Source organism: Diabrotica undecimpunctata, chromosome 7, assembly GCF_040954645.1.
Source record: "Diabrotica undecimpunctata isolate CICGRU chromosome 7, icDiaUnde3, whole genome shotgun sequence".
In the NCBI taxonomy this organism is placed as follows: domain Eukaryota; kingdom Metazoa; phylum Arthropoda; class Insecta; order Coleoptera; family Chrysomelidae; genus Diabrotica; species Diabrotica undecimpunctata.
In genome coordinates this window covers 143,927,413-143,945,475 of record NC_092809.1, presented here as the reverse complement: position 1 = coordinate 143,945,475, position 18,063 = coordinate 143,927,413, and the positions used below count along the sequence as shown (strand labels likewise).

General features: G+C 34.2%; 2 protein-coding genes across 3 annotated transcripts in view; both read right to left on the bottom strand.

The window, feature by feature from the left end:
* LOC140445960 (uncharacterized) overlaps window positions 1–18,063 on the bottom strand; it is a 144,875-nt gene that overhangs the window by 30,203 nt on the left and 96,609 nt on the right. For both annotated transcript variants that reach the window (XM_072538425.1, XM_072538424.1), the window contains exons 11-13: window positions 11,475–11,573; window positions 11,339–11,414; window positions 10,823–10,879 (exon numbers count right to left, since the gene is read on the bottom strand). In XM_072538425.1, the coding sequence (XP_072394526.1) occupies window positions 10,823–10,879; window positions 11,339–11,414; window positions 11,475–11,573 (232 nt within the window). The remainder of the gene's footprint in view (window positions 1–10,822; window positions 10,880–11,338; window positions 11,415–11,474; window positions 11,574–18,063) is intronic.
* LOC140446135 (uncharacterized) lies at window positions 7,106–10,817 on the bottom strand (the record flags this gene model as incomplete). Its single annotated transcript, XM_072538665.1, has 1 exon — window positions 7,106–10,817. A coding segment is annotated over one exon (3,528 nt), but the record flags the coding sequence as incomplete, so codon positions are not given.

Genomic DNA, 18,063 nt, shown 5'->3' with positions numbered 1-18,063 from the left:
CCCAAGTAATTATATCTGGATACTTTCTCTATAGCTTTTTTTTAACGTAGGTCTTCAATCTTGTTCTTAATGACAATAATGCGATCAACCAAAATTTGCAGCCTTTCTCTGCTGTCCGCAAGGAGAGTTGTATCGTCTGCATATCTAGATTATTCACTAGTGTTCCGTTAATTGGTATGCTTTCATTGATGTATTCTAGTGTCGCTTTAAACATCTCTTCTGAACACATATTAAAAAGTAGAGGGGATAGTACACATCCTTGTCGCACTCCTCTTCTTATAGTTTATAGTATCTTTCTTAGTTTTGGTAGTCTACCTGTATTACTGTTTTCTTATGTCGGTATAAATTTATAATGATTCTCACATCATGATCATCTATTTCTGTGTACCGTAATATGTTTGCCAGCCTTCTGTGTTGTATTTTGTTGAAGGCTATCTCAAAGTAAACTTGACATATTTATACGTCACAATTAACATCTCGACACCGTTCTGAGTGTTTGTATAGTAAATAATACCCTTCTAGTGCCAAAGCATTTTCTAAATGGTTGGTTGGTCGGTTTCCTGTTATTCTATCGTCTAGTTTTTCATAGACATGTTCATGTATTACTCGCAAGAAGACTTTTAAAATATAGCTCATCAAGCTGATCATTGTTTTGTGTTTTTCTTGTATTGGGATGAAATCAGATTTTAGCCATTCTTTCGGAATTTCTCCGTTATAGTAAATTTCATTGAATAATTCTACTAGTACGAGTATATCAACAACTCTGTTAGTAGTCTGAAGATTTCTGTAGGTATTTCACCCGCTCCCATGGCTTCATAATTTTTATACGTTTTAGTGTTTTTTCAATTTCCTCTTTGATAATTGTGGGTAAATTTTCTGCTCTTGGTTCTAGTGTCTCCAAAATTTAGGCATCTTTAAATAGCTCTTTTGCATATTCTTCCCATCTCTTTATTTTCTTTGCAATTTCAATTACTATTTTGTTGTTTTGTCCGATATATTTCCAATACTGCTTTTTTTTGTATATGCCAGGCTGTTTCCTTAATTTTTCTATGTTAAAGCTGACGTGTTGTTTTTGTAATCTTTCTATTTCTGCACATTTTTCTGATTCGCCACAATTCCTTCGCTTCTTTGATTTTTTATTTAATTGTTTTATTTATGTTTTTGTTGTTTGTTGTTCATTTTTATTGCTGTTTTCCTCCTTTTCGATATCAATGACTTTATTTCTTGTGTTATTCATTGTTGCGTTTTAGGGGATGTCTCTTCCTTCAGTAGTTGTTGTATGATGTTTCTTAGAATCTTTTCTAACTCTCTCCATTTTTCTGTAACGGTAAGTTGTCATTGTTTTTCTATTTTCTTGTGTATGATGAAGCTACACAAAAAACTATAAATGGTCCTTTTGGTAAACTGTTATACTACAAGCTGTCCACATCATATTACTACCAAGAAAGAAACTAAATCGTGAATCTTCAAAATAGAGGCTGAATGATGGAAATTAGATAAAAGATTCTTTCAGAAATATTTCAAAATAAACGAAAGCTACTATACCATTAGCACAACGTGAAATTTTGATTGGTACATCACTATTTATTTATGAATAGTACTTAGAGGAGCTAAAAAAAATTTGATAAGTTTAAGATACATATTTTGGAAGAAAAAATGCTTCGCAAAATAGTATCAACCCAATCTTTAACGAAAGTATTAAAAAAATAAATACATTTTAACACTATATACATATTATAGCGTTAAAACTAGGCTGTGGCATACATAAGACCTTAGATTCTGAAAATCAGAAAATCTAGAACCACCTTAAACATGCTACATCTTCTTATCGTTCTTTATGGAAAAATGTATATGTAAACATATAGTATCGTTTAGACAAAATGGCATCTAAAGAGAAAAAACTGATCTCAAACCTATATACAATCCTAAAATTTACGAAAAGTTAATACAAAATTGTACGCATTTGTCGGTGTCACTAATTTGAAAAGACTTGTCATGAGATATCTAATGACAAAAACCTATTAGTGCGTGTGATAAAAGAACACCGATAAACAACTACCAAAAATATGATGTGTAAAACACAATACAGCACATTTAATATAGGGTCTTTAATTAAGAGCTTATTATCTCATATCTGAATAAAAGAAAGTGTATGTCCGCGCTTCGCTGGGTAGAGCGGATTCGAAATATCAAATTTTCTATAACTCTGGCGCATAGATCAGGCTGAATTTGTACGATGGCATAAGTTATGCTGGCTTTGAGAGCCGCTATAGTTTGTATTTTATTTGCATAGACCTGCGACTTTGAAAAATCCCAAAAGAAAGAGTCTAACCGGGTCAAGTCGCACGATGTTGGTGGAGAGTTTATATGACCTTCACGTGAAATTACCGTTCCCTCAAATCGCTCGTGCAGAATGCCCAATATGATCGTTGATATCCATATCATCTAATTCAAGCCAAAGGAAGTTGGTAATCATTGACCTATAGCGCACATCGTTGATGATGATGGCCTGGCCAATACCGTTCTCAAAGAAATATAAACTGACGGCGCCAGCCCAAAATTAACAACAAGCGTCAACAATATAGCCATTACCAACTGTCAAACTTTGGAAGTCCCTATAGGAACACTCGATAGAACATGGATTATAAGAAATTCTGTGTGCATCGACAAGAAGTGCGATTTTTTATTCGAAGATATTAAAATATGGTCTAAAGGAGCCATTTTTTTACATCTAAGCAAAAATAATTCAAATTCGTTTAAGTAGATTGGTGTATATACATGTGTCGATAAAATTTTTTAACATATTGCTTATTATGAAATAATCTATTCGACATTTTAACTTTTGAAGAAGTCGCATTACATTAAAAAATTACATATTTAATAAGAAGAAAAATGAAGCAAGATAAAATCGGAGAAGACCAGGCAGGTTTCACAGCGGGGAAAGCATGCTTAGATCACATTTACACGGTCGAACAATTAATAGAAAAAAGAATGGCCAAAAATAGATCCGTCCATCTGGCTTTTGTTGATCTTAAGAAGGCATATGACTCAATACCTAGAACCAAGCTATGGGAAGCAATGGAAGACATCGAAGTTCCACGAAGATTAATAAACGCGGTAAAAGCACTCTACAAGAATAACGAAGTAGCTATCAAAACGGGCAATAGAATATGCAGGCCATTTAAGACGACAAAAGGACTACTACAGGGTTGCTCCACATCCCCCACCCTGTTCAAAATATTCCTGGAAAAAACCCTGAAACCATGGAAAAGAAAGTGCGAAGGAATGGGTATACCAGTAAGGAACGAATATCTATATACGCTAAGTTTTGCCGACGACCAAATAGTGATCGCACAAGACGAGGATGACCTCAGTTTTATGATGAGAAAACTGGAGCAGGAATATACAAAGAATGGGATGGAAATAAACCTAAAGAAAACTGAATACCTAACAACGGAGAATACAGAAATAAAACAGCTGGAAATAGACGAAGGTAAACAAATCAAAGGAACAGACAAGTATAAGTATTTAGGTTTCATAATATCAAACAAAGGAACAACGGAGGAAGATATAAAAAATAGACTAGGACAAACAAGAGACTGCATACGAAAATTGAACCCGGTACTATGGGATAAGAACATCAGCATGAAAACAAAGAAAAAAATATATAATACCATGACAAGAAGTATCCTCACTTATGGGTGTGAAAATTGGACAATAAATAAGAAAACCAAAAACAAAATAAGAGCAACAGAGATGGAATTCCTAAGGAGAAGCTGCAGAGTAACAAGAAGAGACAGAATAAATAACATGGAGATTAAGAGGAGAATGGGAATGAACTCCGACGTAATAGACTACATCGAACAGAAGAGATTAACATGGTACGGACATGTCAGAAGAGCAGACCAAAATCGGTAGATAAATAGAATAACAGAGTGGAGCCCGATAGGAAGAAGAAAGAGAGGCAGACCCCGAAGATCTTTCAGAGATGAGGTGGACGAAGCAATGAGTAGAAGAAACCTACAGGAAGGGGACTGGCTAAACAGGAAAAATTGGAGAAAACGGTTGAGTGAAGGAATACAGTGAAAACTGTGGAAATCCTTGTATATATATAAAAATGAAGCTGTTAGCAGTAATAATAAGAAGAGATTATGAAGGAAAAACGGTTCCGAAAAGAATAAGATAATACACTTCACAATTAATAGCTGCGCAATCATTATCCCGCCTATTACGATCACTGTTGAACATAAGTCGTCCTCAAAAGTAGCAATTATTTTTTGTTATGAGCTGGTTAGATCCACTTCTCAATGTTTTCAGTTGCATATAATCAATGACAAGAGTGCTTTGTATATATGACTAACATTTTTGATGGCGTTAAACTGGAAGATATTTTAAGACTGTTTAAAAAAAAGTGTCAAGCTTATATAAGAAAAAGAAAGATAATTGAATAAAACATTTCCTAAAAATTTAACATTTTAAATTACAGGAACACCCTGCATAGATTATTTAGCATTATAGGCGGTTTACCCCTCAAAAGACGCTTAGAAACAGAATATACCGACTAAAATTCTTTTTGCATTTCTAATGCACCAAACGTTTTTTATTCGATTCTATATATTTTTCCAAGATGAAATGTATTTTTTTTTTAATTTTTACAAGTGGGCCGGCAATTGTTATTAACAAATAACTAATACAAAAAAGCAATTTCACAGAATTGCTTCGGAATCAATTTTTTTAGGTGTATCTCATCAAAATAAACACTTTTTCTTTCTTGATAATTTTTCGAAAAATGCTTCCTTTTCGAGTTATTTGCATTTTTTTGTTGAAAAAATGCCTTAATTACTGATTTTTGGGATTTTTTTTTCTAAAAAACTACTAAATGAATTGCAATTCTGCAAATAGCTTTATAATCTTTAAACCGTCGAGTATAAGTTAGAATATTTTGACAAGGATAATTTTTTTCTCTCTTGCTAAAAACGTGGACGCAAATATTTCGAATATGCCTTTCGAGCAGTCTACCGCTAACTGTGTACAGCGGTTGCGGCGATACAGGCGTGCGGCACGTAGAAATATTTGTTTAAATTTAAAAAATTAATTCAATACAAATATTACGTACAATTTATTAAAAAAAAGATATTTCTAATTATTTTTATATAGACATATTATAATTAAAACAATTAAAATTAATTTTTTACAATGCTATAATAATGTAATTTTTCTTTTAATATACGTGGTGACTATATTATTGAATGTTTTATTACAGTGAAATACATTAAGCAATATATAATTAATTTTCATTGAAAAATATAATAAAATTAAAATTTAATATTAATTATACATCGTTTTCATTGTCAATAATTTGAAAATTTTCGTCAACAGCAACAGGATTTCCATCTAATAAGGTGATTTCGTTGTCTTCAATAAAGTCGTCTTTAACATTTTTACAATTCTCTGGTGTACATGCACATACTGCGCAGCATTCTAAATTATAGGAAATACAATTACAATTTTTCGTAGAACATTTTCCGGTACATGAGCAGAAATACTTTTGTAACATATCTAAACTAGTTTCGCCTTCAAAATAATTAAAATCGAAACAATTATTTTCCATTGTCCAACCATGGGTTAATGGATCAAGAGATGAAATAATATTGTTTTTTGTTTAAATCTATTCATTTATTTGCCACTTTGCTCTTAAGTAATGTTGTAATAATGCTGGTTTCGAAGGTGGTAATTTTTCATTAGATGCATTTTTTTTAGCGCCTACAGCACCTCAACCGCTGTACACGCTTAGCGGGATACTCTTGAAAGGCTTATTCGAAATATTTGGGTCCACGTTTTTAGCGAGATAGAAACCATTTATCCTTGTCAAAATATTCTAACTTGTACTCGACGGCTTAAAGATTATAAAGCTATCTGTAAAATTGCAATTCATTTAGTAGTTTTTTAGAAAAAAAATCCCAAAAATCACTAATTACCGCATTTTTGCAACAAAAAAATGCAAATAACTCGAAAAGGAAACATTTTTCGAAAAATTATCAAGTGAGAAAAAGCGTTTATTTTGATGAGATACCCCTAAAAAAATTGATTCCGAAACAATTCGGTGAAATTGCTTTTTTGTATAAGTTATTTGTTAATAACAATTGCCGGCCCACTTGTAAAAATAAAAAAAAAATACATTTCATCTTGGAAAAATATATAGAATCGAATAAAAAAGGTTTGGTGCATTAGAAATGCAAAAAGAATTTTAGTCGGTTGATGCTCAGCTTATAGGGGTAAACCGCTCGCCTATTACATTTACTTAAAAAGCTCTGTAATCACTAAGATAGAGTTTTTTTCAATCAAATAACGATATATAAAAAATGATAAAAAAAATGATGAAATAATGGAAATACTCAATATCATCAAAACTTTTAGGAGATCTTTAAGAAATGACACAGAGAAAAATAAGGTGTTAAAATAAATAATCAACGTCTGTCTGAAATATCGCTATACGCAGCGATCTATTCTTTTTGGAAAGAATGATATCCAACACTGCAAATAGTCGAAAGTAGATGAACTTTACCATACATCGATGAACTCGACGTTCGGATCATAACGTTGAAGAGGATGTTGCCAAAAAGTAAATAATGAATGGTAGGAGACCAGAATGTGAATTTCCAAAATGACGTAAAAACTTATAGTGAATAAAAGAACAAGTTGCCTGCAGAACTTGTATATAACTGTAGTGAACAATTAAATAAAACTCAAAAACAACATGGTCCAAAACGGAAAGATTCAGTGTTTACAATCTTGATAAATAAAAATAAAAACCTGTAAAGTTAATTAAAAATAACAAATATAAAAGCTATTAAATGTTTTTATAAAAATATGTAAGGTTATGTTAAAAAATATTAATGGACTAAGGTAACTGAGTATTAAAAACTAACGTGGAAAATGTGTATCGACAATTAGTGCATTGGTATTATTTACAATCGCTTTGGAGCTATTCAAGAGCAGCGGGTGGGGAGTGTTTTTGTTAGGAAGGGTGCGCACACCAACACAAGCCTCACCCTCTATCTTATCGTTGACGTCGTTCAGCATCTGAGATCTCCAAACTATAGTCATGGTGTGCGCACCTCCACACACACCATCGTTTCGATTCTTCTAGCTCTAGGCATAAGAAAATCCAACTCGACAGGGTATTTTTTTTCAGCAAAATGACTAAGTTATTATTCCTAAATCATAAAAAACACCTTTACATAAAATTGGAATGAACACGGAAGTTTAATCGCTTGGTTCGTTTGGTTCTAGGAACTCGACTTGAAGAGGTCTTCGAAGGCTTGGTCGACGTTACTTTCGTCTAGCATCGGCGGGCATACTATGTCCGGTAGAGTTCTGCTTCTTGACAAACCAGTAGATTTGAACGCAGATTGCTTTTCAGACGTTTTAATCCTATTTATACTGCTCTTCACAACCTTTTCACTTTTAGTAGGCGTTACTTGTTGAGGCGACTTGTTGCCTCCCATTAAGTAAACCTCCATAGCCCTCTTTTTGGATAAAAGTTCCTCCTTTGATATTCCAGCTTCATACTGTCTTTGTGGCACTGCAAGACTGTGACTAGATTTTGACTTAACGACATTGCTTCGAGGTGAGGCAGATTTAGGAGGTGACTGATTAGCCATACAGATCTGGTGCCACGAGTCTGACTTGGTTAGAGCTCTGCCATGAAGAGGAGACAAAATAGGCGAGTTAATGCCTGGGGAAGTTGGCTCAACATTGACGATAGGAATATGAAATTTGCTAGTTACAACTCCTTGTCCTTTTTCATTAATTTCAACAAACTGTTGATTCTGAGCCGTAGCTCGTTGAATCCTGCTAACATTGTTGTATACAGGACCTATAGTAGGCTGTTTTTGCTGCTGCTGAATTGGTCTCACAACGCCAAATGCCTTGTTCTCAACTTGACTCGGCACAGTGCTCAAAATTGTTTTCGGTTCTGATACTTTAGAAGTAAAGCTGTTTGAAGATAATTTATTTGGAATGTTTCTTTGCTCTTTGGTTTCTTCAGCTCTAGGTGGCTCTGGAGAGGTAAATGACTTTCTTTGAGGGGATGTTGGTTGTGAAAGATTAACGGGAGAAGTTTTTGTTAGTCTTTCTTCACCTTTACTGATAGTACTAAGCGTGTTTTTTAGACTAAATGCTGCAGAAATATCGTGTTCATTTCTAGTCATTGGAGATTTTTGTCTTACAGTAACAGCTTGCTGACTAACAGGTCCTCCCATCACTTTACTGTTTATAGCTGTATACTCGTGAACGCTTTCGTTCGAAAGTTGAGTTTGGAGTTTTGGAGGACTTATCAAGGGCTCTGTTTGTTGTAATCCTTGCTTTGGTGCTGGATTTAAAGTCAACGTTGATGTATAGACATTCTCAATTTGAGGACTGGTAGGAGTTGTATCCTTACCAGGTACATGTTGATATATAGCTTGTGGTTTGTACTGTGTATTCTTCTCCGTTTGTTGATAGTTTTGATTGGTATGTTGATAATTTTGATGAGCTTTGGGGGTACTAACGGGATTTACAATATGTTTAGGCTTTTCTGCCTGTTTGTAGCTTTGGATATTGGTTTTTTCTTGTGAGTTGGGCTGCCAGGGTGACGTTTTTAACTCTTTAGGACTGTTAGGTGGAAATTTTGGCCTGCTATAATCATTATTTTGTTGCTTTACTACAAATGAGTCATGATTTTTCAATATACCACTTGGTTGGTATGTCACACTAGTAACGCTAGTATATTCTGGAGTCTTAGTTCCTAAATTGTCGTACTGATCACTCAGTTTTCTCACCGAGCTTTTTCTGGTATCGCCACGTGTAAGATAAGCACTTCCTATTTTCTCTTTTGGAGCCTGTGGGGTGACGAAAGCTGATGTAAATTCTTTGCTAAGTTTCCTTGGTTTGATCAAGGCTATATCATTTTGCTGAGGACTGTTTTCAAATCTTTTTGCAGCTATGCTCAGTACTCTACTTCCACTGTCGTTCGCTAACCACGGTTTGGTACTGATAGGAGATAAAGCAGGAGAGTTACCTTCGGAATCGTGAAGTGGTTTAGGACTATACAAGAACAGAGAAGAATTGTTATTTTCCTTAATTTTAGTTTTTAATATATCACTGACTTCCTCGTTAGCCGGTTCTTGTATAGTAGGTTTTTGTTCAAAGCTATTATGTCTTCTATTTATAGGTTTAAACGCAGACTGGGGGGCATGGGAGAACTTATTTACTGGTAATGGAGCAGGTATCAGTCTATAGTTCTTTTCAGGTTCTGTTTTAACTGACAGTTTTCCAGTAATTGCATTTTGGTCGTCTCGGGAAGGAATTATCTCCCTTGAGACTCTTTGAATCTGCGGTGGTGCCACCACTCTTTCCTGAGATTCCCTTCTCTTATCTTCAAACATTTGTTGCAAATTTCTAGCACTCTGTCTACTAATTTTCGGCCCAATTTGGTTAGTGCGGGACATTATAGCGTCATCTTGGGTTTTCCAAAAGTTCTTAACAGTACTGCTTGGTACCTTACTAATATTTTCAAAGTTGCTTTTAATGTTTCCAAATTTATTCTCCCACACTGCTGTCCTATTTTTCTGGTTTGTCCAAGCAGCAGTTCTAGTAGGTTGTTCCTCCGGAATTTGGTTATTTTTATTCAAAAACGCCAAGAACTTTTGGTCCGAAACTGTCTTAGGTTCAAAAGCTGGAACTGTTTTCTTATTAACAGGATTGCCTACCCTAATAGGCCCGCGAAGTGCATAGTAGTTACTCTTATGTTGCTGTGCTTCTGTTTCACCGTCCGAATCGTCAGATTCTTCGTAAAATTGAAGAGGTTTCGGAATGTCTATGGTGTTGGCTCGTTTCATTTTCTGCTTTTTAATATCTGAATTGAACCGAAGTTTCTGTTCTCTGGATGACTCTAGAGGTTGGTTGTAGTTAACGTTATCAGGTTTTGTATATATTGGATTATATTGTAACATTTTTGCTTCTTCTTGGGATCCGCGAACTTCCTTCACTTTAATTTTGTCGAGTGCTGATGCTGTTAGTTTAGTTGCAGGTGCAGAATAGTCAGGGTAGTTTTCTTTAAGCGTAGGTTTTTGCGTTTCAGAAGATTCTTCACCAAAAAATCCATCTAAATGATCTGAAAAGTCGGGGGTTTGAGCAGTAGATGAGTTATTTGAAATACTATTGGTAGCACTACTAAAAGGCTTCGGGGTTGTATTTTTTACGGAACCTTTGTTTATATATTTGTTAATGGAAGGATTACTAGTTACACTACTGTCCGAATTTTGTTTGCTGAGCCTACTGAGCTCCTGTTCAGGCTCTGTTTTGGATACAAATGTAATATTGGGAGGATTTGATAAAACACTACTCTCTGAGTTTTGCTTTTGTATATTAAGAGTATCTTTTTGAGTAGTAGAGGGTATTTTATTGTGTCCTGCGATTTCTTCCATCAATCTTCTTGCATCTGCCAGCTCTTCAGAACTCACTCCTACTGTATGCCTATTTTGCCGATTCTTTCGCTTATTAAATCGTCCAGGCTCGCTCGAAAGTCTTCGTTCCAGCTTCGGTACCGCAGTAGAAAGTCCAGCTTGAAGTTTTGTTACCAAATATAACAAAGAACTGCGCCTTTCTGGAGTTATGTCCGTAGAATCGCTACACAAACTCTGAGATAGTTTATCTAAAGCATTCTGCACTTCCGCGATCAGACCGTTCCGTTGGTCTTCGCCAGATTCTGTACCAGAATCGGTGGTGGGCTCTTTTTTTTCAAGTAAGCCTTGAAGGAGAGGAAGAAGAAGTGACTCACCCTCTATTTTTCCGCCGGGTTGTTCCTGGCTTGCCTTCTGTACCAGATCTGCACAAGCTGAAATTAAAAAGTGAATATTAGATTTCGCTTTAAAAATTAATAGTTTTTATACTGGTTTTTAAAAGGGGACTGAAATTAATGTAGTCCCAGACAAAAATAATAGACAAATGTAATTAGGGAAGCTGAAAAAGAGAATAATGATATCAAATCAAATGATGTCAAATTGTGGTGATGCAAACGTAGTAAAAGCAAAGTAGTATTAGATAAACATTGGATCTAAATAAATAGAAACAAATATATAATATAAGAAGATTGATAATTTGTTGGCATAATGTCATAGCAGAAACTACCAATATCTGGTTACAAAATTCGTAGGAAGACCAATAAGAATACATATCTATCAGGGTATCTAAGAAAAAAAAAACAAATGAAATGATTCGAGAATGATACTTTTTTCTTGTTTAATATATGAAATCTATTCAAAAAGAGACAAATAATACGAATAGAGTTACTTACCTTCTTGTTCTGCCATTACGCTGCGTAGCCTATTCCTGATGATACGTCTTTCTTCGTATTCCGTGCTTTGTTCAAGCTTTAATAGAAAGAAACATTAGTTTGTTATATTTAATACATTTATTATTAAGTATATTACCAATAATCGAAGAATTTTTTCGTCCCAGATATTCTCTAATTCCTCCTCTGTGATGGGACTTTGAAAGACCAAGGTTTTGGTTTTAGTTTTTCCACCCTCCTGGAATAAAACAAAAATATACATTAAATACTCGTTCTAGCAGTATGACTTTTTGGTTTTTATTATCAAATAAATCTTACAGGAAAGAAATATGTATATGGCGTAATAGACCTTAAAAAGGCTTTTGCCTTTTAGGCAAGAGGGGCATTGGTAACAAAATAATAAGGGTATTTAAGAACATTTACAACAATATAATATGTCATCAGTCAAAACAAAACTCAAATCAGAACCAGTTACTACAAGCAAGACAAGGAGGAGGATTATGTAAAAAATGCAAGTGGGATATATAAATTTAATAAGAGTAGACATTTCAGAAGGAGCATTCGCCGACGACGTCGTCATATTGGCCGAAAATGAGAAACAACCTCAAAGCATTGATTATAAAGTTTATAATCAATGCTCAAAGAAATATAGAAGTGTGGAATGAATTACTAAAAAAATATGGAATGACAATTAATACATAAAAAACAAAAGTTATGGTGGTAGGAGAAAATGAAGAAGAACCTTCCAATAACTTAATGGTAGAACTAGAAGACAACGGAAGTCAGGAAACAGATATTAATAATAGAATTCAAAAAACGATGAACCTGTACTATACAAAGAACAATAAAATCTTAAATAAGACTGAAATTACAAGAAAAACAAAAATTAATGTGTTCAAGTCAATATATAAGCCGGTATTAACATTTGGTTGCGAGTCGTGGGTACTAAAAGAACGCTAAAAGAGTAAAATACAGGCAGTAGAAATGAAATATCCGAGATGAGTTCAAGGAGTTACCAAAAGAGATAGACACTCAAATAATAAACGATTTGCAAATAGAGTCAATATTAGAATATATAGAAAAAAGGCAACTCAGTTAGTGGGGTCATCTTCATAGAATGGAGAATACAAAACCGATGAAAGAAATTTGACAGGCAGACACCCAAAGAAGAAAGGAAGACCACGACAAACATGGGCTAGAACCCTAGGAAACATTGTCGAAAAAGAGGAACACGAACAGAAGCAAGGACGCTGGCCAGAAATAAGAAGGAATGGGTCAAATTTGTATATAATGTAAATATACAATAGAATATAGTTAAGTTTACAAATAAGATATTAGTTTCAATTTTGAATTTTTGAAGTTTGATATTAATATTGAATTTTATTTTTATTTTAATGTATTGTCGTCCTACACCACTAAGTGGTATAAGGGTTTTTGAATATATATGTATATCTTTATATATATATATATATATATATATATATATATATATATATATATATATATATATATATATATATATATATATATATATATGTATATGTATATATATATATACATATATAAAAATATATTTAAAAAAATTGTAAAAGGTGAATATGTACGTTTTATAGTAAAATTAAAAAAGTTAAGGGGGCAAAAGCAGAAATCTTCATTGATATAAAAAATTATCTGAAAAATCTCAAAACCTAGTGAGAGAAGATAAGAGAAACATAATAAAGTAGTAGAATAATATTGGAAAGAAATAGTCGATATATAATAGTAAACGTCTAAATTTAGTGTGCCAATAACATTACTTAAAAAATACAGAACTGTTAGATTAAAAATAAACGCTAAAAAAACGAAAATACTCTCAAACAAAAAAAATCAACAGCGGACATGTACGCCTGGAGGACAAAAAAATAGAATAAGTAGACGAGTTCTGCTATTTAGGTAGTCTGGAAAATGCACGGAAAAACAGGTGGCACGGAAAATCACCTACCAAGGAGAATAGGCTTAGCACAAACTGCCTTCAAATCAGTCTTGGTATACGGAGCCGAAACATGGAAATATAATAAAAATCTTTTAAAAAAATGGAATTCTTTGTGAACATATACCTGCGAATAATATTGAAAATATATTGGCCAAACAAAATCACAAACGAAGAACTGTGACGAATGACGAACGAGCAAAAAATAGAAATTACAATAAAAAAGCGGAAATGGAGGTGGATGGCTACATCGCGTAAACCCTGGTCAAATATAGCCAGACAAGCTCACACTATAGACTACCAGGTAAGAGAAAAACAAGAAAATGCGCTAGTCACATGGAAGAAAACGATAGAAAAGGAACTCCAACAAGTTAATTTAACATGGAACGTAGTAAATAATATTCCAAGCAACAGAAGAAGAGTGGAGGAAATTAACTAATAAAATTGGACGGGACTCAAGCAATGATGCATGAGGTTAGCAGCCTTACCATCAATCTTTATGCTCCCTCATGGAGCTATATGATTTATATATAAAAAATAGGGAACGAATTTTTCCACATATTGAAATTTCCTTAATAGGTAATCTACAAAAACTCGTCCACAGATTCAAAACAAATCTTAGAAAACCACAATCAATAAAGAACCAACCGGATTTAAATTACTTTGACAAAAACCTATTTTAGCTCTGCCTATAAATTTTCCGATCCGTTGCTGTTATCAGTGCTGCCGGAAACTGTGATTCACCACCAATAATTGTACTATGAATAATTTGTAAAATCTATATTATTTAGCTTGCCAGTTTTTAAATACATGCATACATTAAATAAGAATTTTAAAAGTGTTTTTATTGGAATAAGTAGACATGTACAGTGTGTCCCAGAAACAATGCAAAAAGTTCATAATTTTGTTCTTGACAAAGTTAAAAAAAGGACAGGTCGATTTTTATATAATTTACAGGTCTTTACCTTTAGTATTTATGTAAAGTAAAAAATGACGTTTAATATTTTGCATATTTTGTTTATTGCATATTGTTATCACCAAATTTAAACAGTTTGCAATTACTCAAAATGTGATGACAAAAGACCTTAGCAAACTACGAGGCGTGTTTTTTAAGTAAGTACCGTTTTGGAATTAAAAAAAGACGTTCAAAGATATGGCAATAATTTTATTTTTACCTGAAAGCCTGTATCTTAATCTACTTTTCTACATAATTTCCGTGAATATTGAGGCACTTGTCATAACGTGGCACCAGTTTTTGAATACTCTCCTGATAAAATTCTGCCGTCTGACTTGTTAACCACTGCATCACAAATGTTTTGACTTCGTTATTGTCTTGAAGACGCTGACCGCCCAGGTGTTTCTTCAAGTGCTGGAACAAATGGTAGTCTCTGGGCGCCAGATCAGGGCTGTATGGAGGATGATCTAGAGTTTCCCATTTAAATGATTTGATGAGATCTTTGGTCTGATTAGCCACATGTGGACGGGCATTGTCATGCAGCAAAACGATACCCTTACTCAACTTGCCACGTCTTTTGTTCTGGATTGCACGACGCAGATTTTTCAATGTCTCACAATAAGACGCTGCATTGATTGTCTCATTAGGAGGCAGAAACTCCACTAGCAATACTCCTTTTCTGTCCCAAAAAACTGTGCATATGATTTTCCGGACAGAAATTGTTTGCTTAAACTTCACTCTTTTGGTTGATGATGAATGTCGCCATTCCATGGATTGTTGTTTCGATTCTAGTGTGACGTAGGCCACCCACGTTTCGTCACCAGTAACAATTTGGTCTAAAAAATCTTCACCTTCACTGTGGTACCGCTCAAGGAAAGTCAATGCACTGCCTAAACGTTGGGTTTTGTGCAAATCCGTCAACATTTTTGGAACCCAACGTGAACACAATTTCCGGTAATTCAAGTTCTCGGTAACAATGCGATACAAAACACTACGAGAATACTGAGGAAAGCAGTAGGACAATGATGAAATTGTAAAGCGTCTGTTTTCTCTCACCTTTTCGTCCACTTTCTGCACCAAATTTTCATTAACGACCGAAGGACACACACTGCGTTCTTCATCATGCATATTTGTGCGTCAATCTTTAAATGCTCTCACCCATTTCCTTACCATTCCATCACTCATAATGTTTTGGCTGTAAACTTCAACGATCTCACGATGAATATCGATCGGTTTTACGCCTTTAGTACTAAGAAATCGTATAACGTACTTCAAAATCAGCGTGACTCACGATTTTTGGAGGCATCTTAAACACTGGAGTAAACAAGTATACAATGAAGAATCAGACTGTAATGGCGTCAGTGCGTAGATAAGAGATGTAGGTAACCAGCGCTCATGCGCGGAACGCCGATCGTAGCGCTGCGGCGGCGGAATCGCAAAACGGTACTTACTTAGAAAACATGCCTTGTATATGGATATTTCACAAAATGACGCCTGATACCCTATTTAAATAAAACTGAGGTAAACTGTTTTCACCTTAATAAAAAAAAGCCGATCCAAGAATTATAGGTCAAAATGAGGAACGTAGCACTACCCTACCAACCCTACCCAAAATGGGGGTTACCTTAGACAGGACCCTGTCGCTTAAAAAACATCTACAAATACCTGCACAAAAATTCACTCTTAATCAGAATCTCTGTGGTACTAATTGGGGTGCATCTGCGGAGACACTACGAATATCTGTGCTAAGTTTGGTACTTTGTGGCAAAGTACTGTGCACCGGTCTAGCTAAATAGTCACCATGTCAAAATAGTTGATAAGAGCAATAAGAATAATTAGCGGCTGTATTAAGAGTACTCCACTGTATTGGCTTCCCATCCTCAGCCATATACCTCCGCCTGCTCTACGAACATAAAAGGCCTTGATAAAAGAGTATTCAATAATAAATAGTAACTTACAACTCCCAATCCATTAAGACATCCCGAGTTTAGCAGCTAACCGACTTCCATCTAGAAAACCACCAATAGTAAGCCCAACAGCTAACAGCAGATTATTTCAATGTTACCTCCAGATAGCGTGCGCTATCTGGAGGTTCTTCTCCACCTGAAGTATCCAACCTTATTAATTTAGTCTAAAAGCCTGATGGTTTCCACCAGCCACGAAACATATGGAAGAGCTCTAACCGAATTAGTACGGGACTGTGATGCTCCAGATCAAACCATCCAACACATAGTAATGACATGTGAATTGAAGGCATACGAAGGGGACCCAAAAGACTTTTTACAACTACACCTTCAAGCCTTGAATGAATAGATCAACTTGATCTTTCCTTTGTTTGTATTATCTTGTATTTTATCTTATTTGTTCGTTTTTATATAAGCTAATGTTTGTATTTTAAATTCTGTACTTACGTTTTACAACTATTATTGTATTTATTTCATGAATTAAGCTATACGCTAAATAAATAAAGTCGGACTGGGTGAGAATGACAAAAAAGTTTTCTATGATGACAAATTCAACTTATCACATACAAAAGTGGGCAAAATTATTCTAAAAATGGATTATTTTGGACAGAACTGTTTAAAACTCACTAAAAATTAAGCGGAAGAGCAGTAGCAAAAGCTTAAGCAGAAGCGTATATAAAAATATACAAGGAAGAGAGCGAAGTTTTATGCCAGAATAAGCCTAATCCCTTTAATAAAGAAGAAGCATAAGAACATGAGTTTTCTTCAAATGTGGTTCTTTGACTCAAAGTAAGTTATTTAAGCATATAGTATATTATAGCAAATATTTATTCCCCTCCGACTTGCCACTATGTAAAATGTTAAGTCACGTCTTGATTTGCTCGTTGTTTGCGTCAAAACACCTGGAAATAAACCTGTTGTTGTTTGCTTTGCCTAATATTAAAATCGCTTTATTTAATCGGAATAGGCAAACACTCGGCAGTAGTAGTATATTTAGAATAAGGTGCAACAACAACACGACGAAAGAGTTTCAGAATGCTGTTCCGCATGCCACGGTCCGATTCAAAAAGTTCAGCTGGTTCGACACCAATTAAAATACTTGCAACAATTTGCGATTCTGTATTCGGTAATTCTTAGTAAATACCGACATCTATAAGAAATTCTTTTTTACGAAATTTTAATAGACAATATGTAGTTTTCGTTTTTTGATGCAAAAATTGCTCTAGAATAAATAGAAATAGAAAGACAAGTCAGAAGACTACACTAAAGTTAACCGCAAACAAAAACAGATAATTTCACTAAAATAGCAAAGAATAGATAAAAGAACGTAGTAATATACTCGGTTCGCTATTCCCAGTCCGAACTGTCTAGTGAATTTAGTAATTATTTTTTTGCGAAGTTAGTTACTTTTTGACATACTAAAAGTGGCTGGAAATTACTATACAAACAAGCACACGTACTCATAGCCAATATTCATAGTAAACAAACTAAATAATAAATAAAATAGAACTTTGCGAATTACCGACAATCAATATTTATTTATCTGCACCATATAATAAATAGTTATGTTAAATTATAACAACTAAAATATATTTTTTAAATATATACTACCCAAAATTTGATGGGTTTAGTATACACTTCCACTATTTAGAATAATTCTTCTTTTTTTAAAGAAAGAAGTCTGCAATAGTAGGATACTTGAGCTATTAATACTGAGAAGTAGGAATTGTTGTGTTGTAGGTTTCCGACAATGAATCTGTCAAAATATGGCCGAGCTAAGCGAATGGAGTATACAAGGGAAATTGTATTTAAATACAAGGATAAATACAAGGAAATTGGA